Source organism: Cervus elaphus, chromosome 19, assembly GCF_910594005.1.
Source record: "Cervus elaphus chromosome 19, mCerEla1.1, whole genome shotgun sequence".
Taxonomy (NCBI): Eukaryota; Metazoa; Chordata; class Mammalia; order Artiodactyla; family Cervidae; genus Cervus; species Cervus elaphus.
Window position 1 is genome coordinate 69,177,368 of NC_057833.1, and position 21,532 is coordinate 69,198,899.

The window sequence follows — 21,532 nt, forward strand, 5'->3', positions numbered from 1 at the left end:
AAGAAGGCCCAGATGCAGGATGGAGAGCACGTGAGAAGACTGCTGGGCGTCCACACGCCAAGGAGAGAGGAGAGAATGCAGCCCCGTGACCCCCGACCTTGGCTTCCGGCCTCTAGGTCAGCGAGAAAACACACTTGTGCGGCTCCCACCCCAGTCCGCTGCATTCTGTCAAGGCGGCCGAGCTGACTCTTGCGGTCCACGCGGGAGCTGAGAGGAGGGCAAGCCGTCCAGACACAGCCCGGCCCAGGGGCGGCGTGCCTCCGACTCGCCTCGGGAACTCGCGTGTGGAGAACACTTCCCTGCCTGACAGGGACCTGGGGTGGTGAGGGCAAAAGGCCCCCACGGAGAGAGGAGACCGGCCCAGGCAGGAAGCGAGGGCAGCTTGTGGGGAAGCTGAGCAGACGCTGTGGAGAGTGGATTGTCACGTGGGCCGACGCACCAGAAACTCCCAGAGGCCCCCCTTCCTCCCCAGGGGCCCCACTGTGCTGACAGAGGATGGATAAGCAGGGGGACGTGATACCCCAAGGGCAGCCTCGGCCGATGCCCAGAGGGGTGTAAGTACCCTCACCCCCTCAGCACCCACCAGGGACAGGGGTCCTGCCCGGCTCCCAGGGTCCCCGGGGGATGGAGGGCCCGTCTGCTGCGCCGGCTGACGTGCTCCCTCCCTCAGGATCTCCCTCCCTTCCACGGTCCTTCCCACTCACTACCCTGCTTCAGCGACCAGATAATCTGCTGCCCTTGGACCTGACTCAGCTTCTGGAGTTTAAGGAAGTTAAGGTGACGCCAAACCTCCAAGAGCGAGGCCTCGGGGACCACACGTTCAGCATCGCCCGAGCTTCACGCTGCGAAGACCCGCTTCCAAGCACCTGCCCTGGTTGAGGACCATCGTCGCTTTCCTCATCAGAAGCTCCAGCTCTGAGGGTCAGTGACCTTCAGGGTGGTGTCTTGGCTGCTCTGAGGGGGCGTCTGGAGGGGGCAGGTCCCAAGGCTGAGACCCACCTCCACCCGATGTGTGGGCAGGAGCCTGGGCTGTCACTTTGCTGAAACACTGATGTGGGGCGTGGGGAAGCTGGCGGAGGGGAGCTGGGTTGGATCTGAGGCCACAGCCATCCTCCCCGGAGCAGGCTGCCCTCCACTCTGGGCCTCCTGCCTCTGCAGCGGTTTATTGGCCACAGTGAAGGTCAGAGTCACACAGCAATCACTGGCAATACCGCTGTTCTCCATCTTCTTCGACTGACCAATCCTACAGCTCATTTGGCAAAGAAAGCCATGCTCTCTCTGATAAACCCTCCACCTTTCCTGCGTGTCTCTTAGAAGCCTGGGTTCACCTTCCCCCTCAGGGTCTCTTTGATAACCGCAAGGTCTGGAAATCCCCATTCCAAATGAAGGAAAGTGAATTCATCACGTGAATCGCAGGAGACCTCACAAACACATCCCCTTGCGGGTCTGGGAAGTCACATGAGCTGGGGAAGACCAGGGGCTCCTGGTGGACACGCTGGAGACCCATCAAGTGGTCAGAACCACTGAAGACCTGAGTGCCCAGCAGGCCGGGAGACCAGTCCCACCGACAGGCCTCTCCACCTCCCGGCCCACCCGCCCTCAGGTTCGATAGGTGAAAAGCATTCAGTCCACATCGGGGAACCCGGGAGCTTCCCACTGGCCACCACCATGGCCAGTTTCCAAAGCCCGAGTTGAATTTATTCTGCCTGAAAAATCCCCTGCTCCCTTTGGCTAGCTAGGCAGTGTGAGAGATATTAAAACATGATATTTAAAACAAAGACTTTTAATTCTGTTAGCTTCCTTTCCCTGCATTTCCAGGTCAAATTTCCCAAGCTGCTTCCACTCTTTGGGGAACAACTCTCCCTCCATGTAATTCAAGGATTTACTGTTAACTCCTGTGCTGCAGAGAGAGGCTCCCAAGCCCTCCTGTCTCGGAGGGATGGGGCCGGGACCCCCTAGGGCTGGGGCTTCCCCTTGGATACCCCGACAGTGGTGGGTGTGAATGCTCCCGTTTGGTCCCCTGCCCCCAGCCTGTCCTCCCTTCTAGACTGTTCCGTGGTGCACACCATCTTCCACATCCCAGTCCACTCTCCTTACTCCATGGCACGTGCTCCCCACTGCTCCCCTCTACCGCCTGCCCGTTCAGGCCCTCAAAGATCTCATTCTATAATGGACACTTCCCACCCTGTTTGCACAAGGAAGCCTTCAAACTCCAGTATCTGTGACTCTAACCTAAAAACCCACCCCAACATTAAGCAGCTGCTTCCTACCAAGCCGGGCTTTAAGAAGGTCAGGGATGTTTATATGAGAGCATGACTGGCCATCTGTATGAAAAGAAAGAAAAGGCTGCACACAGTTCCGTGCTTCTGAGCAGGGAGAGTTCTTTCCACGTGACTTACAAGGAACAGGAAGAAGCCACCAGGTCCGCCCGGCCAACATCCCAGTCGTCACGGGTCTCTGCCCTGAGTGACTCAGGACGCAAGAACAGCGACACCCTGGTAACTCCCAGGCTGACCGGGTCCCAGTTGTCACCAAATGGCCAGGCAGCCCCTAGACCCACCGTCTGCCTCCAACCAGCCCCACAACCTGTCCTCTGATGCCTCTCAGTCCTCCTCACACAGCAAGAAGCAGGACGTGCCATCAGGGCCACGTCACAGAAGCTCTGGCTTCCCCAGCCCTCTGCACCCCACGAACAAGCACCCCTGAACCGGCCATCAGCATGGCAGGGCTAGACGCTGAGAGGATGAGGTATTCTACTCCATCCCAGTTATTTGCTGCCTCAATTTGGATTCTAGAAAAGAAAACGGTCTAGACACTTCAGTGACTAGCACCCCCACCCTCCCATTGTATGTTTCTCAAACTGCCTCCATTTGCAAATGGAGTACTGTTTATTTTCTCTTTCCATGTGGACTTCTCCCATCCTAGAAACCTGTGGTCTCCCTGAGCTTCCCAGCCATTGGAGACCAAATTCGCTGGATTCACCGCCCAGCTCTGCCACCTCCTTGCTGTGTGACCATGGGCAAGGAGCTTAACCTCTCTGAACCTCTGCATTCTCAACAGTAAAAGGAGGACCATGCGCATGAGAACCTCCCTCACTGGCTTGGTAACCGTATTTAATCCCTTAAACTAGAGCTGGATGGTAGTAAGTTCCCTGTAAGTGATCAGTTCTTCTGCTTTGGTTGTTATCCATAACTGGCATCCAGATGGCACAGAAAAATTGAGGTTCCACATCCATAATCTAGACTCCAGTAACCATCCCACACCTGCCGGGGTTTCCTGAGATGTCTGAGAACTGACAAGGGCGGAGCTGAAATCAGGGCTGCCTGGAGACAGATCTGAGGCCTCAGATACGTGTGCACGAGACAGGCAGTCCCCGCACCAAACCAGGGCTCCGTCCCCACTCTGTGGCGCCCGCTCCTGGCTGCCTGGGTTGTTGCCCAGGGCTCCCGCCAGGGTGACGCGGTACTCACGGAGGTGGTGCGCGTAGCGGAGGTGGAAGACGTCACAGCCGTGCACATGATGGTACAGGGTCTTCTCGATCAGGTCCTGCGGCTCGTACCCAGTCAGCTCGGTCACCCTGGGAGAGGATGGCAGGTCCCGTGAGGTTCACAGCCCTGAGATTGCCTTTCATTTACACTAACGTCGGTTTTGCCAACGAATCAGATGAGAAACGGCTTGGTGGAGTTGTTGATGTTGGAAACTAAGAATGATCTTTTTTACAAGAAGAAAGTCTATGAACCCCAGCCTGGTGCAGGACGCCACACTCTTCGTGAGCAGGAATGTCCTTCTGAAACCACTAGTTAGAAGAAGGTTTGGGGGTTTCGCTGCTGGCTCAGTGGTTAGGAATCTGTCTGCCAAATGTAGGAGACATGGGTTCATTCCCTGGTCCCCTGTGGAAGGTCCCACATGTCTCGGAGTGACTAAGCTTGTGCACTAGAGTCTGAAGCCCACACACCCAGAGCCCATGCTCCACACCAAGATAAGCCCCCGCAATGAGAAGCCCACTCACTGCAATTAAGAGTAGCTCCCACTTGCCAGTAGAGAAAAGCCCATGCAGCAACAAAGACCCAGAGCAGACAAAAATAAAAATAAATAAAATTATAAAAAGGAGTTATTTTCTGAAATCTGTGGGATATTTAAGAGTTCCAATAATAGCCTTAAGCAAGCAACTGCAGAAGGTGCTAAAAAAAATTTAAAAACTTAAAAAGATTTGGAATGACTTAGAACTGTATCCCTTTTCAAGGTGAAGCTTATCAGAGGACATTTAAGAGTCAACTTGTTGGGACTTCCCTCGTGGTCCAGTAGCTAAAGATTCTGCACTCCCAATGCAGGGGGTCTGGGTTCCATCCACGGTCAGAGAACTAGATGCCACATGCCGCAACTAAAGATCCCATGTGCTACAACTAAGACCCGGTGCAGCCAAATGGATAAATACATTAATAAATAAATATACATTATGTATTTTTAAAAAAACAGTGAACTTGTTACTAATATCAGGAGAAGCTGCCAAGGTGAGAAAGAGCCCACTCGCTGGGGCTTTTGGGAAAGAGAACCTTTTAAAAATTACTGTGAATCTTTTAAAAATCATCATAGTTAAAATGTGCACAACATAAAATTTACCATTTTAACCATATTAAAGGGTACAATTCACAATAACCATCACCACTTCCACTTCTAGAACTTTTCATCACCCAGAACAGAAACTGTATCCATCAAACAATAATTCCCCACTTTCCCTCCCCAAGTCCCTGGCAAGTCTACTTTCTATCTCTGTGAATTTGTCTACTCTAGAAATTTCATTTAAGAGGAGGGATATAATATTTGATCTTTCATGTCTGGCTTCTCTTTTACTTAACATGCTTTCACGGTTCATTCATGCCACGGTTCATTCGTACCATCTACCAGAATGTCATTCCTTTTTATGGTTGCATAATATTCTATTTTATGTAGACACTACATTTTGTTTATCCTTTCAGCTAATGATGGACACTTGGGTTGATTTCACATCTCGCCTATTGCATGTGCAAACTTGTAACCCTCCCGTCCACACTGGACACTGTTAACTGGCACAGCTGGTCTCAGGGTGATGATGCTATGATGGGGTGATTCCTATAGATGAGATATAGAGAATAATGGAGACAATGAAGCCTCTTTATCAATGGAGGACTGTCTTAGAGCCCCCAGAAATAGTAAAACAACATCCCAAACTGTTGTGACTGAAAGCAAGCCTTAAACTCACTGTGGAAATGGAGACACTCTCCCAGTGCTTATAGGCCCCTATCTTGTTCTTATTTTCATCAAGCCTCAGGCATATAGCTTTCCCACTTTAGCTCTTTGAAGAAGAGTAGCTCCCAGCACCCACGGTGGCATCATCACTAGCACATGGATTGCTCCACCTGCAGGTAAAAACTGCATGTGGCCGTGATACTGACTCCCAGGCCTTGGGCAACTGTATTGGGAACCACGTCCCCAGAGCAGGTGGCCCCAACATCTTGGTGACAGCTATTCAAGAACAGATGAAAGAAGGGGATGAGAGGAGATTCCAAGGACAGTGAGGCCACCATGAGAGTCAGTGGGGACTGAGGGTGGCAGGGACCGGGGGCCCTGCTGGCCCGGATCTGAAACGCTAGCTGTAAATTAAACGGGGAAATTTGACCTCACTTTCATTCCCTAACCCACTCCCCTTTCTGTTGAGCTCTGCACGGGCTTCGGGTCATAAATCTCTGTGAGCCTCATATTTCCCTGGAATCATTCACTATTTGGTGTACACATTTCCATGGTGTTCCTCCAGGGCAGGAAGGAGATGGGGCTCAAGGTGGGTAGAAAGGGAATTTGCACAGACCAGAGCCTCTCAGGGCCCGGGGGACCTGTCCGAGGGCCACCTAGAACTTCAGGTCCCACCGGAGTCTGCCTCTGTGTGGCAGGAAAATTGAGACGTCTGGCTCCCCCCCAGAAGAAAACCAGGCATCTCTACCGTGTGGGGATGAAAGAGGCTTCCCAGACCCGTTAGACGTAAAGTTTCAGAACAACGGCCCCAAATGTGTAAATGAATCAGAAACACATGTATTAAGTTTCTCATCAAAGTACACACTGGCTTTAAAAATTAAAGGAAAGGGAAGGCTTTGGCAGCATGCCTTCTTGGTTTTTTCCAACCCTCTAGTGTCTGAAGACCTGTCAGAGGGATTTGCCAAACCCCAAACATCGTCGGGTTCACCCATCCTTAGCAAAAGCACCAGCTACAGTTTCAAAGTGAAATACCACAAAACCCCTATGAACCAAATTTCAGGTTACATCGAGTTCAGTTTTGTCTGGGATTATGCTGGGTGGGGGGGTGGGGGCCGGGCCCCCTCCACCAGGCCCACCACTCTGGCCCTTGTGACTTTGGAGCTGCTGGGCTTCAGGCCAACCCCACTCTGTGGCTTCTGGGGTTTGGATGTAGGAACTGACGTCACCCCACCAGGCCATTCTGCTGCCCACCCAGCACTGGGCCGGCTCCTCTGTCCCCCAGCCCAGTGGCCTTTCAGCTGCTACAACCGCCTGAAGGCCAGAGTGTGAAGAATTTCCCAGCAAGTTTCTGACCATCTTAAGGACCTCCTGGGTGGCTGGGGTTCAGAAGCACCTCAAGACTTTGTTGAAGCTTCCTTGTACTTGGCAAGAAGAGCTTCCTGGGCTCCTGCAGAGACAGGAGGTCTTCCTCGGCATGACCACCTTGCTTTCAACCCACTCGGGCCTGGCCCTCACACCCCGAAGCCGAGGAAAACCCGCAGAGGAAAATCTGAGGTCCCTTCAGGAGGAAGCTGGCCTCTAAGCTAAGGTCGCACACCCTCTTCTGTAAAGCCTTCCCTTTGTCCCTCATGTGTCAGAGCTGTACGGATGGAACAGCTCCAGAAGACCCCGTACTCTCTTCTCTGGGGAAACACCCCTCTTTCTTCTTCTAGAGAATTCACTGAGCTTCAGAGGCTTTCCCCAGGACGACTGAAGAAAAAGTGGGAGATAAAACAAAGGAGAAACCTGTTGTATTCTCCCAAATTTCTACAATAATAAACACGGCCAGTGGATTTTCTTGCAGTACACTTTTTTTGGGGTCTTTTTTTGGCTATGTTTTGCAGCATGAGGGGATATTAGTTCTCCAACCAGGAATCGAATCCATGCCCCCTGCATTGGGAGTGTGGAATCTTAATCACCTGACCACCGGGGAAGGAAGTCCCTTTTAGAAGTGGTTCCTAAGTCTGGAGAGAGCTGCTCTGTCCCCGCCGGTCATGCTGTCTACCCCATGCCTGGCTCCTCCCCTGCAGCGCTCCCATCTTTACTGCAGGAAAACGTCCCCGGGCAGCGTCTGGCCCTCCCAAGCAGGGCGGGCATCCTTCCCCCAAGGAGTTATGTTTCCTCTTAGGCTTAGAGTTTCTGGGAGCATGATGACGACTCTGTAAGGCCATGCCTTGCCATGTCTCTACCTCCGAATGGTTCTGAGATGCATTTACGATGAACTAAACTAATTAATGTCTTCATCTCCCATCCTTGACCAAGTAAGTTTACTTTTATTCCATGAATGGGTAAAATTATCAAGTTTACGTTATGTATATTTTACTGCAATGTTTTAAAAGTGGAAAAAAGACTTCCCTGGTGGTCCAGTGGTTAAGAATCTGCCTGCCAATGCAGGGGACATGGGTTCAATCCATGGTTTGGGAAGATCCCACACGTCTCAGCGTTACTAAGCCCATGCACTATAACTATTGTAAATTTTAACAAATCTTTTAAGAAAAGAAGTGGGGAAAAAAATCAATAAATCCTAGCTTCAAGACATACAGGAAAAATGTGCTATACATATGTGTATTTATATATACATACATATATGCACATGCCTGCTTGCTAAGTCACTTCAGTTGGGTCTGACTCTGCAACCCCGTGGACTGTTGCCTGCCAGGCTTCTCTGTCCACGGGATTCCCCAGACAAGAATACTGGAGTGGGTTGCCATGCCCTCCTCCAAGGATCTTCATGACCCAGGAATCGAACCCACATCTCTTATGTCTCCTGCATTGGCAGGTGGGTTCTTCACCACTATTACCATATGTACATATATATATACACACACTAGTGCCATATGTGCATATATATATATATATTAACTTTTCTCCAAGAAAGCTCAGCTACATGCACCAAAAGTCAGGAGTGGGGTCTCTGACCATTTGTTTCTGTCTGTACAGCCGAGGTATCTAAAAGGCCAGGAAGCAAGATGACTCACCTTGCAGGTATATCAGGTTTTTTCCTTTTACAAACACTTCCCATCTACCATCTAGTTTCGTCTTTCCTAACAGCCATGTGGGCAGCCGAGTGAATGAAGAAAACGGTAGCCCAGGGAGTGCCCCCCTCAGGCCTCCCCCTGCCAGTGGGCTCCCCCAGGCCGAGCAAAACAACAGGTCAGTGCCTCTGCCCCGTCCATCTTCCCTCCTCTCTCTGAGAAGAGATTCTCAAATTGCTGGGCTTTGCCCAGTGGGAAACAGTCTGGGGGCACTACAGCTCCCCCGTCCCCATCCACTGGAGGTGACCTCCCAGCCCAGACCCCGAAAGGTGCCTGTGAAGCTGAGACCACAGCTCTCCCCCGGCAAAGGCCACCTCTCTGCCTGCTGCCCCAGTTCTGTGGTGACCGTCAGAGCCTGGCTTCCCGCCAGATGGAGCTGGAAGGCCTCCCACAACACACACCACTCAGAATGGAAACTTTCTGTTTGTTTTAACGTCCTACCAACTTGACGGAGATATGAGGCAGAATCCTGACATCATGGGCCTGCAAAAAAAGGCTGCTGCCCACAACACATACTTCCAGTTCAAACTCTGGTGAGATAATGAAAATATAAACAAATAAAACAAGTATCTATAAGCTGGAGAAGCCAGTCACCCCTGAATATTAAGGTCGATACTAATTCTTTCAATTCTTGACTTCGATTCACGAAATCTCTAATACACATTCTTAGTATGGCTTATTGCTTGTTACATTCTGGTTTAATAGTGTAGCTTCCAGGGTCTGGTTTCCACTGTCAGAATCTTCCAGAACTCTGCTGCAGCAGGTGCCAGACTCACCTGGAATCCAGGAATATCAGCTTCAGGTCGAGGCTGGCCCTGAACATGAACATGTTGCTGTGAAGCTTGATCTCAGTGATGGCGCTGGGCGGCAGCGACTGGCCCACAGCCACCAGCCCCACAATCTGGTAGCACGAGTCGTACAGGGACATGTCCAGCATATACTGCCTGATCTTCAAGTAGCCGCTGCAATGGATGACCTGGGAAACAGAGGCAGGGTCAGCCTCATACCCATTCTTCCTGACTCTGGGCCTGCTCGCTTTCAGGAGCGAGCTGGAGTATCCCCAAATCCAGCCCCGCGGCCAACATGCTGACAGATGCCCGATTCACTGCTTGGAAGAAATGAACTCTGCTTCTTTCTTAGGAGACAGTATCATAATTAAATATAAGGGTTGTCTTATGCAATTGACTATGCTCAGGTTAACTCCATAAGAGGGGACTTTAACATACCACAGAATGGATTTAAGCATAATTAACAGGCTTCCCTCGTGGCTCAGATGGTAAAGAATCCACCTGCAATGGAGAAGACTCGGGTTTGACCCATGGGTTGGGAAGATCTCCTGGAGAAGGAAATGGCAACCCACTCCAGTATTCTTGGCTGGAGAAGTCCATGAACAGAGGAGCCTGGCAGACTACAGTCCATGGAGTTGCAGAGTCAGACATGACTGTCTAGCACTTTCACTAACTCAGGGCCAAGTTGCAATTAGATGGCACAACAAAGACATTTTGGGAAGCTATGGCTTCTCCAGTAGTCCTGTATGGATGTGAAAGTTGGACTATAAAGAAAGCTGAGCGCCGAAGTATTGATGCTTTTGAAACTATGGTGTTGGAGAAGACTCTTGAGTCCCTTGGACTGCAAGGAGATCCAACTAGTCAATCCTAAAGGAACTCAGTTCTGAATATTCATTGGAAGGACTGATGCTGAAGCTCCAACAGTTTGACCACCTGATGAGAAGAACTGACTCATTGGAAAATATGCTGGTGCTGGGAAAGATTGAAGGCAGGAGGAGAAGGGGATGACAGAGGATGAAATGGTTGGATGGCATCATCGACTCAATGAGTTTGAGCAAGCTCCGGAAGTTGGTGATGGACAGGGAGGCCTGGCCATGAGGTCACAAAGAGTCGGACATGACTGAGTGACTGAACTGAACTGAACTTTTTGTTCCATAATGTTCACTTCAGTAATGATTCTTAATGCTTATCACCCCCTGATGAGGATGAACTTGGCAACTGTTAACTTGACATTGATATCATTTGACACACTATATCACTCTAGTAAATGAAGAATTCTTTCAGTGCAAAAAGCCCTCATTTAAAATTTTACCTTAGTTATTTTATATTTTGGAAATATTTATTTATTTGGTTGTGTTGGGTCTTAGTTGTGGCATGTGGCTTTAGTTGCCCCGCAGCATGTGACATCTTAGTTTCCTGACCAGGAATCAAACCTGCATCGCCTGCACTGGAAGATGGATTCTTAACTACTGGACCACCAAGGAAGTCCCTATTTACTTTATTTATACTCTAAGGTTTTCTCTACTCATAATAAGCAAAATTAAAAGATGCTTGTTTCTTGGAAGAAAAGCTATGACAAACCTAGACAACATATTAAGAACCAGAGACACAACTTTGCTGACAAAGATCCATATAGTCAAAGTTATAGTTTTCCAAGTAGTCATGTACAGATGTGAGAGTTGGATCACAAAGAGTGCCAAAGAATTGATGCTTTAGAACTGTGGTACTGGAGAAGACTCTTGAGAGTCCCTTGGACAGCAAGGAGATCAAACCAGTCAATCCTAAAGGAAATCAACACCAAATATTCATTGGAAGGATTGATGCTGAAGCTGAAGTTCCAATACTTTGGGCACCTGATGCGAAGAGCCAACTCATTGGAAAATACCCTGATGCTGGGAAAGATAGAGGGCAGGAGGAGAAGGGTGTGACAGAGGAAGATGGTTGGATGGCATCACCAACTCAATGGACATGAGTCTGAGCAAACTCCGGGAGATAATGAAGGACAGGGAAGCTTGGCATGCTGCAGTCCACAGGGTTGCAGAGAGTCAGACATGATTGAGCAACTGCACAACAACAATAAGCAAAAATTCAGAGTGGCTATATAGAAACCCTTCTATTAACAACTGTTCCAGCCAAGAACCGTATAGAATAAAGTGTTTATAGAGTTGCAGATGTCAAACAGAAACATGTGTACAGCTTTAAACCTCAATATTGGAAGCATTTACATAAGTTACAGTCAGTAAAATCTTGAAAGGCTCAAGATCATCCTAACAGTAGTGATGAGCAGCTAAAATATTCTTTTCAAAAACTTTCCTCCAGTATTCCCAAATGCACTCAGTCTTTGGAGCTGGAACAAACATTACCCATGGAATCTATTCTCCCATTTTACTGATGAGGAAATTGAGGACAAGGTGTGTGATGGGTTTTACTTAAGATCAGCCAGTCGGATGGTAATAAGTGTCAGAAACAACACAGGGCCCAAGTCTCCAGAAGTATAGCTTCTGTGTGTAGGGCAGTGCTGGAGGCTCCCATCTCTGAGGCTGAGGGTCTGGGACAGCAAATAAGAAACTCATTGCCCAGACTATGAAATAAGAATAAGGTGAAGGTCAAAGGAAGAAGCTAGGAGTGAGGCTCAAAGGAGTGGGCTGAGGAGAGGCTGGGGAAAAACAGACCATGGGATGGGGAGGAGGGGAGAAGGGTATTCCAGAAAGAGGGGACAAAAGCACAAAACCATTCCCTCTCTTTTCACTTCACCCCTCCCTCCTTTTATACAAATTCTCCTGCAAAAAGGCTCCTTTCTGAAAGGATAGTTAGGGAGTTTGGGATGGACATGTACACACTGCCATATTTAAAATGGATAATCAATAAGGTCCTACTGTACAGCACGAAGAACTCTGCTCAATGTTATGTGGCAGCCTGGATGGGAGGGGAGTCTGGGGGAGAAGGGACACATGTATATGAATGGCAGAGTCAGTTCTCTGGTTCACCTGAAACTATCCTAACATTGTTAATCGGCTACACCCCAATACAAAATGAAAAGCCTGAAAAAATTAAAAGGCTCCTGTCAACCTTTCGCTCCAGAGTGATGGGCTTAGGATCCTTTTCTCTGCGGCTGGAGAAAGACTAGGTGCGGCTACTCTAGAGGGACTGCCCTGTGTGCAGAGTAGAACCTGCAGGTGCCAAAGTCAAATTCTACCCTTAGCCCCACGTATTCCTGGTCTCAGACAACCCAATCCAGCCTGCCTGGGATGTCCTCGTAAGACGCCAGCTTTCACATTTGCTATGAGTGGTGTCCCTAGAAAGTTCTACATTAGGCGGTATAGAACCCTCGGGTCCCCACACCTTCCTGTCTGCAGATATTCCTGAATGTGAAGCGAAACGCAGAGCACAGTGAAGACCCGCGGCCGCCTCCTTCCCTCCTATGAGCCCCGAGGCTGGGTACCTTGTATCCACTGCACGTCAGGCCAGCGTTTCTTTTCGCCAAGACACACTTCATTCGAAGGAAGAATGACCTCTCGATCTCATACTCTGAAAGCAGGCAGGAAGTTAGATTGGCAAACTGTCCCACAATGCTTTCCCTGACTTCATCCCCAGGCTCTCAATAAACCCTCAGGGCCGGATCCAGCAGCTAGAGTCTTCAGCCCGGGACCGCTCAGACCCCCAGCCAGAGTGCTTTTGCTGGTGACCAGGCCCTAAGTGGTGGCTCAGACGGTAAAGAATCCACCTGCAATGAGACAGAACCAGGTTCGATCCCTGGGTTGGGAAGATCCCTTGGAGAAGGATCCTGCCTAGAGAACTTCATGGACAGAGGAACCTGGCGGGCTACACAGTCCATGGGGTCGCAAACAGTCGGACACGACTGAGGTGACTAAACAACCTGAGGAAACACCCTCCGCCTTACTGAGCGGACATCAGCTCTCTGGGCACGGACGGCAGAGCGTCCTCGCCCCGGGTGAGAGCGAGGTCATTCCACTCTAAATAAACAGCCATTTGGTGGTGGTTAATAAATTAATTTTTAAAGAAAGGTTACCACGGGGAATGGAAGGCCTTGTGCCCCTCCCTGTCGCCTCAGAGGCCCCCGACTCCCCCAGTGGGCGGGGCTTTCACGTTTACCCATAATTCCTCCGCCCAGGCTGGGGCCGGGGAGCTTCCCTTTAACATGGCAGCCAGTCTGTCATGTTTCCAAGCTCAGGTCCAAAGACCATCACCCCCAGTAATTATACAGTTTTGGGGAGAGCCCCACGTCTCACACAATTACCATAAAACAATGAAGCCAGTTCAGACGCAAAAGAAAACTCTAAAGATGAGAAATCGGGGAGAAAACTAACTGCTTGTGAACCTCAAAGCTTGAACACTTGGTTGGCTGTGGAAATGAGTCCCATACAGACCCCACCTCTCCCAGACCCGCTCCTCCTGTGTTGTTGGCTCATTTCAGACGTGAACCCAACGGGGCAACTGGATGTGTCTCGCCATAATCCCAACTCCCATTTACTGTCATTGTCCAAACACTTTTTAAAAGCATGGAAGGTAAAATGAAACCAGAGCTAATGGCAGAAAGCCCACTTCCCTGCAATCAACACACTGTGATTTTTAAAACAATAACACATCCAATATCTTGTAAAAGCCTGTAGTGAAAAAGAATCTGACAAAGAATATATATAAAACCGAATCACTCTATCACCTGAAACTAATACAACATTGTGAGCCAGCTATACTTCAGTTAAAACAAACAAACAAACACAACATATCGTTCTGAGAGATTCTCTTAAGGTTCCATTGGTCATTGTCCAACTTTAAACAAACTCCACAGTGAAAGCACTAGAGTCAGGAGCAATGTGCTCTTCTAGCTCTCATTTTGTTAGAAATTACTTCTTTAGAGTCATATTCCTATTCATCTATGCAGCCAGACCATCTCCAAGGACTTAAGCACCAGAGGTCACAGCTACAATTAAGCCCCCATCTCATCTCAGAAACCAGCTTACCAGTGTCCATCCTTGGTAGACTCATGGTGACTATTTCTGGGGCTAAAACAGGAGGGCCGCAGAGCTGGATCTGCAAGCGGTTTTAAAACTGAGAGTGCTAGTCTGTGTTCTCTCCTCCTAGCCTTAGAAGGACCCAGCACAGGAGGAAGCAATAAGAATGGAACCCATTTTTTTCCCCGCTGTGGCTGGCTACCCCATTCTCATCACATTTGACACCACTTCTTTGGCATTTTATCTCACTGTGGAATTTTGGCTGCGTTGGAATTCGATAGCCCAAAGCAGACAAGTGACATATTGGTCAGCATACTGGCTGGTCTCATTGGGCCATGGGAGGGAATTACAAGGCCAGGGCTCTTGGATTACGTCTTTCTGTGTCTTCCTAGCACTCAGAGCAGTTGTAAATTAAGGAGTCCTTTGTGTGAAGACTGGTTCCACATTGTCCATGGTATAGCCACACCACATCTATTCTAAGGGTGCTTACCACAGTGGACTATAAACGTGCTACTTTAGTAACACATAAAATAACAAGATCCTGCAACAGACTCAACTCCTGAAATTTCAAAGCAGTGGTGAGCATAACCGATATGTTTAAATACCTGCAACAACTACAACGTGAAATGAAAATACCTGTGATTTCTGTTGTAGTCAGAGCCACAGGTACTAGTGATAGTAAGATGGCTTGCTGTCTAGTCTACAGGCAAGGAAACACTAGATCTCAACTAAAGAGGGAATAAAGATGTAATTATCTCATGCAATTTCATGGTCTCCCTGAGTTTTATCCTCAGACCCTGTGGTTAAGAAGCCCAGATCTAGACCTGGGTCGTCGGCATTCTAAACCAGGAGCACCTTAGGAGGGAAGGTTTGGACCACTTTTCTCTGTCTCCTACTCTGCACCTCTCACAGCCTCCAGCACATGAAAGGGGATCAGCAGTACTGCTTTAAAGGACAGAGGCATAAAAGCAAACTCCTACTCAGAGGACACTGCGTGTTTGCTGGAGGGACCCCGGATAGGCAGTGTGGGAAACAAAGCCTGTAGGTCATGACAAAGAGCATCGTCTGGCGTTCATTCTGGTTTCTTTTCGTCTGGAGGAAATACCTTGGAGCAAGTGATGGTGAAGAGGCTGGTGGGCTGCCAGGACAGCCGTCATCTCATCATGGTCCGAAGGATGGATATACTCATAAATGCTGTTGCCCGTGAGCTCCACCTGCCATGGAAAGGAAGGGGGGAAGAGTCAGGAATCTTCTCTAGGACTTTGGGGAGGTGGGGAGGGAGGAGGTGAAGTTGTATCAGAGGTGTGCACCCTTCAGGGAGAAACAGGACCTTATCTCAGCTTACAACCCACGCCCTCCCTAACCACCCCACTGCCCCCCGCCCCGACAGAAACATTTGCCTATTCTCAATCAGCGCTCAACCGTCTCCCAACAAGGCCAGGAGAGTCCTGAGCAGGAGGAAGTGGAGGGAAGGATGGAAAAGGTGCGCCATGGATCGGGGGACCCTCTTGGCCTGGGCAGTATCCTTCACATGGGAAGTGCCTTAAATCAGACTGGAGGGGCTTCCCTGGTGGTCCAGAGGTTAAGAACCTGTTTGCCAATGCTGGGGACACAGGTTTGATCCCTGGTCTGGGAAGATCCCACATGCCTCAGAGCAACTAAGCCCACGACTATTGAGCGGGTGCTCTAGAGCCTATTCTCCACAGCAAGAGAAGCTACTGCAGCAAGAAGCCTGCACACAGCAATGAAGACCCAGCATTAAATAAATAAATAAATCGTGAAAAAAAAGAAAAATCAGGCCAGAGCCAGGCCCATCCTTGACCTGCTGCCCTCGGGGATGGGTGGCCAGGAGACGTCCAGAGCAGACAGCTCCTGCCCTCAGGGACTGAGAGGGGAAACTTGGGGGCTCCCTTTGATTAAGGACAACTGCCCCCAACAAGATCCTTCCCCTGGGACCACCTCTTTCACATGGCCTCTTTCACATGGCCAGAAATGTGTCTGGTCCAGGGTCATTGTGTTAACCCCATGGCTCCCACTTGTGGGTGTGGCTGGCTGGCTGAGTGACCTCTGGGAGGGTGTGGACCACTCCAGTGAGCCATGTGACCTGAGGGCTGCTCCCCTGATATTCACACACCACCTACTTCCAGACACACCCCACGGAGGAGCCCACACAGGTCTGGAGGCCATGTCCCTGCTGGATCAGACTCAGCTTTGCGTTTAGGCACGGGCCTCCGCAGGAAAGTATCACAGTCACCATCTTTCCACAGACGTCCCTGGAGATGACTCAGAGGTCCTAACCTTGAGAACTTCTGGATTGTTCTCCCAAACACAAGTGTCACAATAGGGGATGACAGAGATCCTCAGGACCTGTGCCCTCTCCCCCATCAGAAGATGGGCCATAGCATAGAATGTTCCAGAAGCTAGCACCAACAGTGCAGCCTTCCAAGCAGTGGTGGTGGATCCTCTTTCAGAGATTGACAGTGCAGGCCAGGTTAGCGAATCAATATACCTGGTATCGGTCAGGGCCCCTGGGGCGGTGGTGGTACTTCTACTACAGCCGGTGGGAGCCCCCCAGCCCAGTGCGGGAAGATGCTGAGCGGTGAGCAACTGCCTTTGGGTGGCATAGAACCTTGGGTGGGTCTGAGGAACCTTCTCAGCCCTGCCCCCAGGGGAGAGGGCGCCATCCGAGAGCAAAGGCAGGCTTGTCCCAACCACCCCTTTGTGGCTGTTCTTAATCAGAGCAGAGACCTTCTGAAAAGGGGGAGCCCCGACGGTGCCCCTTCGGGCAGCCCCAGCAAATGGTTTAATGGAGAGGTTCTCCTGGGAGTTACTGTTCCAAATCAGGGTCAAGGCCATCATCAGACTAGGGGGCCACGGAGAGGTGAAGGGGTTCATCCCACTCTTCCCATCCACTTTCTCCAATGTGTTGAGATGTTTAAGAGTTGTTTTTTTATTCAGAACAAATTATGTTTCTGGCCTCCCAAGTAATCTTGTTCCCTAAAAAAATGGTTTTCTCAGTTCTATTTTCTGCATCATTCATGGAATGTTTTCCCCAATATTATACACAGCAACGGAGAGAATCTGCTTACAGAAACCCTCCCTCTCGACCTCCCCAACCTGGCACCTTCCTGATGACCCAAAAGGATATTTGCCTATGTTACCCTGTCAGGGGTTTCCTGGTGGTCCAGTGGCTAAGACCCCGAACTCCCAGTGCAGGGGGACTGGATCTGATTTCCTGATGGGGAGCTAGATCCCACATGCTTCAACTAAAGATCCTGCATGCCGCAACTAAGACCCAGCGCAGCCACAGATATTAAAAAAAGACAAGAACCTACTCTGTGCCAAGTTTTATTTTAAAAAGTTAGTACATGATTTCATTAAAAATAAAAGAGTAAAAATGAAATAGCCTTCTTTTAAGTCAGTCCTGTTAATCTTTAAAAAAGTTTAAACAACCTAGCAACACTCAAGTCAGTTGTTTCCTGAGGGCGGCCGTAGAGATCCTGTCAGGTGGAGAAAAATGGAGGCTAATCAATAAGAAAACTATTTTTTTTTCTTTAACGGATTCACAATTCCAGTGGCTTATTTTTAAAAATGAAAAAATAAGTAGAATGTGTGTGTGTGTGTTAGCCTATCATTTTCCCCTTAACCTGGGTTTTTAAGAGAAAAATGACAACTCTGGTTTGTTCAGAGTTTGTTTTTAGAAAAAAGTAACTGATGCCTTGGTAGAGAAACATCATACATTTGTAAAAAGACTTGCATCTGGGCTCATAGGGATTTGATTTGTGTTTTAATCCCTGAAGTAGCTTCATCTGTTCCCAAAGAGCCTGTTCTCATCACATGCCTTTAGAGAATGAGAAGAGTGCAGTCCATGAATGAAAAAACTTGGTTTTCTGTACACTCAGGTTCGTGATAAAACCTCTAAGGCTGTCTAGGAAGTAAAACAGTCTTCAAATCACGGAAATGTTTTTAAAGAACAAATTTGGGAATGATAAAACAGTGCTGACCTTGAATCAAAATTATGGTTGACACGGTGTTTCCTGTATTGAGATATCTATTCGTGCTTTTGAATGTTGAAAGAAATGTGACTACCTCACCAGAAAAAAGAAAACAAAATTATGGTTGTCTTTATAAAACTCCCAGCTCTCATACATCAACCTTATTAAAACAGACCCTCAATGTGATATTTTAGTATTTGTAAAACCCAGCTAACTACAAAATGAATTGCTTTCCTACTAAGAGCTTTTTTATGTTTTGCTGAATAGCTTTTCTTCCTGCCAAGAGAACTACATATGATAAATACAGCACTAAATGGATATATTCTGGGGTTGGAGGGGAAACTCACCCAGTACTCTGGAAATACACATTACTCTGCTTTGGGTGTTTTGCTAACTATGGTAAATTAAGCATTTTAAAATAAAATGGTTTGGGTTTCAGAGTTCAAGTTATGTCAACAAACATTAAACGCTGTTCTTTCTCTTTATTTCAAAAGTGAAAGGATTAAGTCTTACGGCTCCAAACAACACCATGGTTATTTTTACAGTTGTGCTTCCGGCCACACTCTCAAATACTACATTTTCCTTTATGTAGCTCATGAACAGCTATTTCATATGTATCTATATTATGTAAGAATGCATGTTAGTTACCTAGATGTTATATAACATATGCAACTTTGGTAAGGAAATTTAAACCAAAAGGATACTTTAAAATGTTTGAAGAAATACACAGCAGGTATGCAAGGCTTTTTTCCTGCTTCAAATGTAAGTTAATTAATCAAAAAGCCGTGAAACTAAATCATTTAATAAACTTGGCGGATAAAGAGTGCTTCCTCAACTCTACCTCTTCCAAGCAGATGTAATTTTGTCTTCACGAATTATTTTGGATTATGAGTGTGGCATATACCAAACAGAACTTACAAGTCGAAGCCTGACTTTTTCCCCCCAACACTTGAATTATGGGCTGAGGAGACAATTTGAATTTTGGGGTTCTCTCTGTCATTTTTTTGGTACCAAAGTCTGACAGCAAGGATGGCCACATTTACTAATTCCAAAGCAAAAATAAATGAATAAACTCTGCCAAATGAAGTAGACTTATTCCAGTATGTGCTTTTTAAAAAGTTCAATAAAAGGCTTTGAACTGGGATGGGTTTATTAACACATCATCATTTTTATACTCTCAGATAATTCAGAGTTATTTAGATAGTGTAGATTAAAAAAAAACCACTTTGCTACAAATTATCACACTATTATGGCAAACCTAGGAGTTTATGTTTCCTAGAAGCTGCTAACATAGACTTTAACCCCCGAATTAAGGTGAAAGATGTCCTTACTTAAAGAGAGATTATTATTGAGAATAACTGAAACTTCTGGGAACACAGAGGGCGTAGTGTAAATATAAGCTATTATCACCCTTATTCATCAGAAAACCTTTTTAAAAGGTTACTCTCGACTAGTGGGTAAAATTTTATCAACACTTTTATCTCTGGTGATTTAAAAAATCTTGAGGCCTATTTTAATTTAAGTTTTCATGTTTGATATACTTGTCTGATTTGTTACCACTAATAAAACAATCCAAAAGGTGCAAACATTTTTTTAAGAGAAGTTGGGTGTTTGACATTCTTTTCAGTACCTTATTTTACTATTTAAGAAGACAGAAAAAAATACAGTTTGTGATTTGGCCTAGATTTCCTTCTGCAGAGTTAATCGTGAACAGGAGGTAGATTTGAGGGGAGTTTGTTGTTGCTTATTTAAACAGTTCACCATGAAACACTCCCCAGACGTCGCCAGGAAAGTGTTTTTGTAGCTGGAGGCTGACACTGGGATAGTCCCGCCAGGAGACCAGAAAAAAATCAGCCAGTCTCAGAGACGGTCAGTTTGACTTACTTGAAATGGACACTTCTCTAGGCAACATACAGACAAAAGGCATCTCTACAGTTTTCTTGGAAAATGGTAGTATCTAACTCCCTCCCCTTTCAAAATTATGATATACAAACTTTTACATCTGCATTATGACTGAGAGGAAATATAGTTTAAATTGTGATTCTGATTAGATTTCCATTTGTGGCGTTTATCATGAACACGAGCTGTGTTTGTTACCTAGCCAATATTTTGGTCATTTTTAATTATCGTGTTCAAAAACGATCATTTTTATTTCCCACGTGAAAAGAGAAAAATGACAGAGGGATATAGGATGCCAGACAGAACAGCCTGATGGAATGAACTGGAATGCCCTGCGGTATGTACATACAGCCTTATGATGTGTCAGGACACTTCCCATGACTAAGTATCCCTAATATGTGCCCACCAAAGGGTGCTAATTGAAGTGCAGTTCTAGCTGTGATACCGCCTGGCTTCTGTGTAGCTCCCTATAGTTTATAAATCACACAAGGCGGGCCTTTGGTATGATTTTCACCATGATCCTAGAGAAGCGGTACAATAGGCGTTACTTTCTTATTTAAGTTATGGTTCAGAGAGGTCAACTGCCAACCCTTGTCAGACAAAGAAAACCATATAACTAAACGCATTTCCTTTTTGCTTTGGCTGCTAGGGAGCTCAGATCTGAATTTAATATTCAGTAAAAATGACTCTATCCACTTTAAAGTATATTTGGCCAGTCATTTTTAAAGTATGTGAAATGGGTGGGGGTGGGAAGGAGGTTCAAGAGGGAGGTGACATGTATACTTATTGCTGATTCACGTTATATGGCAAAAATCAGCACAATACTGTAAAGCAATTATTCTCCAATTAAAAATAAAATTTTAAAAAAGTATGTGAAATGTTTTGTCTTGTTTGTGACATTATTATAAGGCTAATCATAAGTTATTATTAAGTTACATTTAAAATGTTAAGAAATCTGATCACAGGCACTCAGCCACAGATCAAGTCAGAAGTAGAAGCCAGGCTGGGTCCAACTAAAGGGTCTTAAATAATTCTAACCATTCAGAGATTAATAAGGTGCAAATTCAGAGAATAACAACCCTGGAAAAGATAAAAAGAGAAAACTTCATATTTCCGATAGTGTTTCCCATTCTACAAGTACACTAATCCCACGAGTCACATAGGTGAAAGAGTCAAGCCTTATTAAATCTTATCTGGGAGGCCTGCTATCATAAAAGAAGAGAAGAGGAAGAAAACAGAAAATGCTGAACAATTTTAATATGTGATTCATTTTAGAAGACTCTGCAGAAGAAATACACAGGTACAGAAACCCCCTTGGACCTGGGTAAGGATGTCCATCCACTGGGAAAGAAGGCTGTAAACAAATGGAAAGTTTAAGAAACATCTTGGCAGAAGAAAAAAAAAAAAAATACAACACCAGATGCAGGTTTCCAAATTGGTAATTCTGTTTTTCAATGAGAAAACTCAAGCCACTTTAATTGGCATGTTTTACTTTGGCTTAACTACAGGAGGAGAGTGGTGCAACACAGATTATTCATACGCCTCCTGGGAGCCCATTTCCTGTATCTAATTAATTC

At 47.1% G+C, this 21,532-nt stretch overlaps 1 protein-coding gene across 3 annotated transcripts in view; it reads right to left on the reverse strand.

Annotated features, from left to right (window-relative positions):
- Positions 1–21,532, reverse strand: part of SIM2 (SIM bHLH transcription factor 2) — a 49,549-nt gene that overhangs the window by 15,246 nt on the left and 12,771 nt on the right. For all 3 annotated transcript variants that reach the window (XM_043875481.1, XM_043875480.1, XM_043875483.1), the window contains 4 exons: positions 15,167–15,275; positions 12,531–12,616; positions 9,077–9,276; positions 3,471–3,577 (listed from right to left, as the gene is read on the reverse strand). In XM_043875481.1, the coding sequence (XP_043731416.1) occupies positions 3,471–3,577; positions 9,077–9,276; positions 12,531–12,616; positions 15,167–15,275 (502 nt within the window). The remainder of the gene's footprint in view (positions 1–3,470; positions 3,578–9,076; positions 9,277–12,530; positions 12,617–15,166; positions 15,276–21,532) is intronic.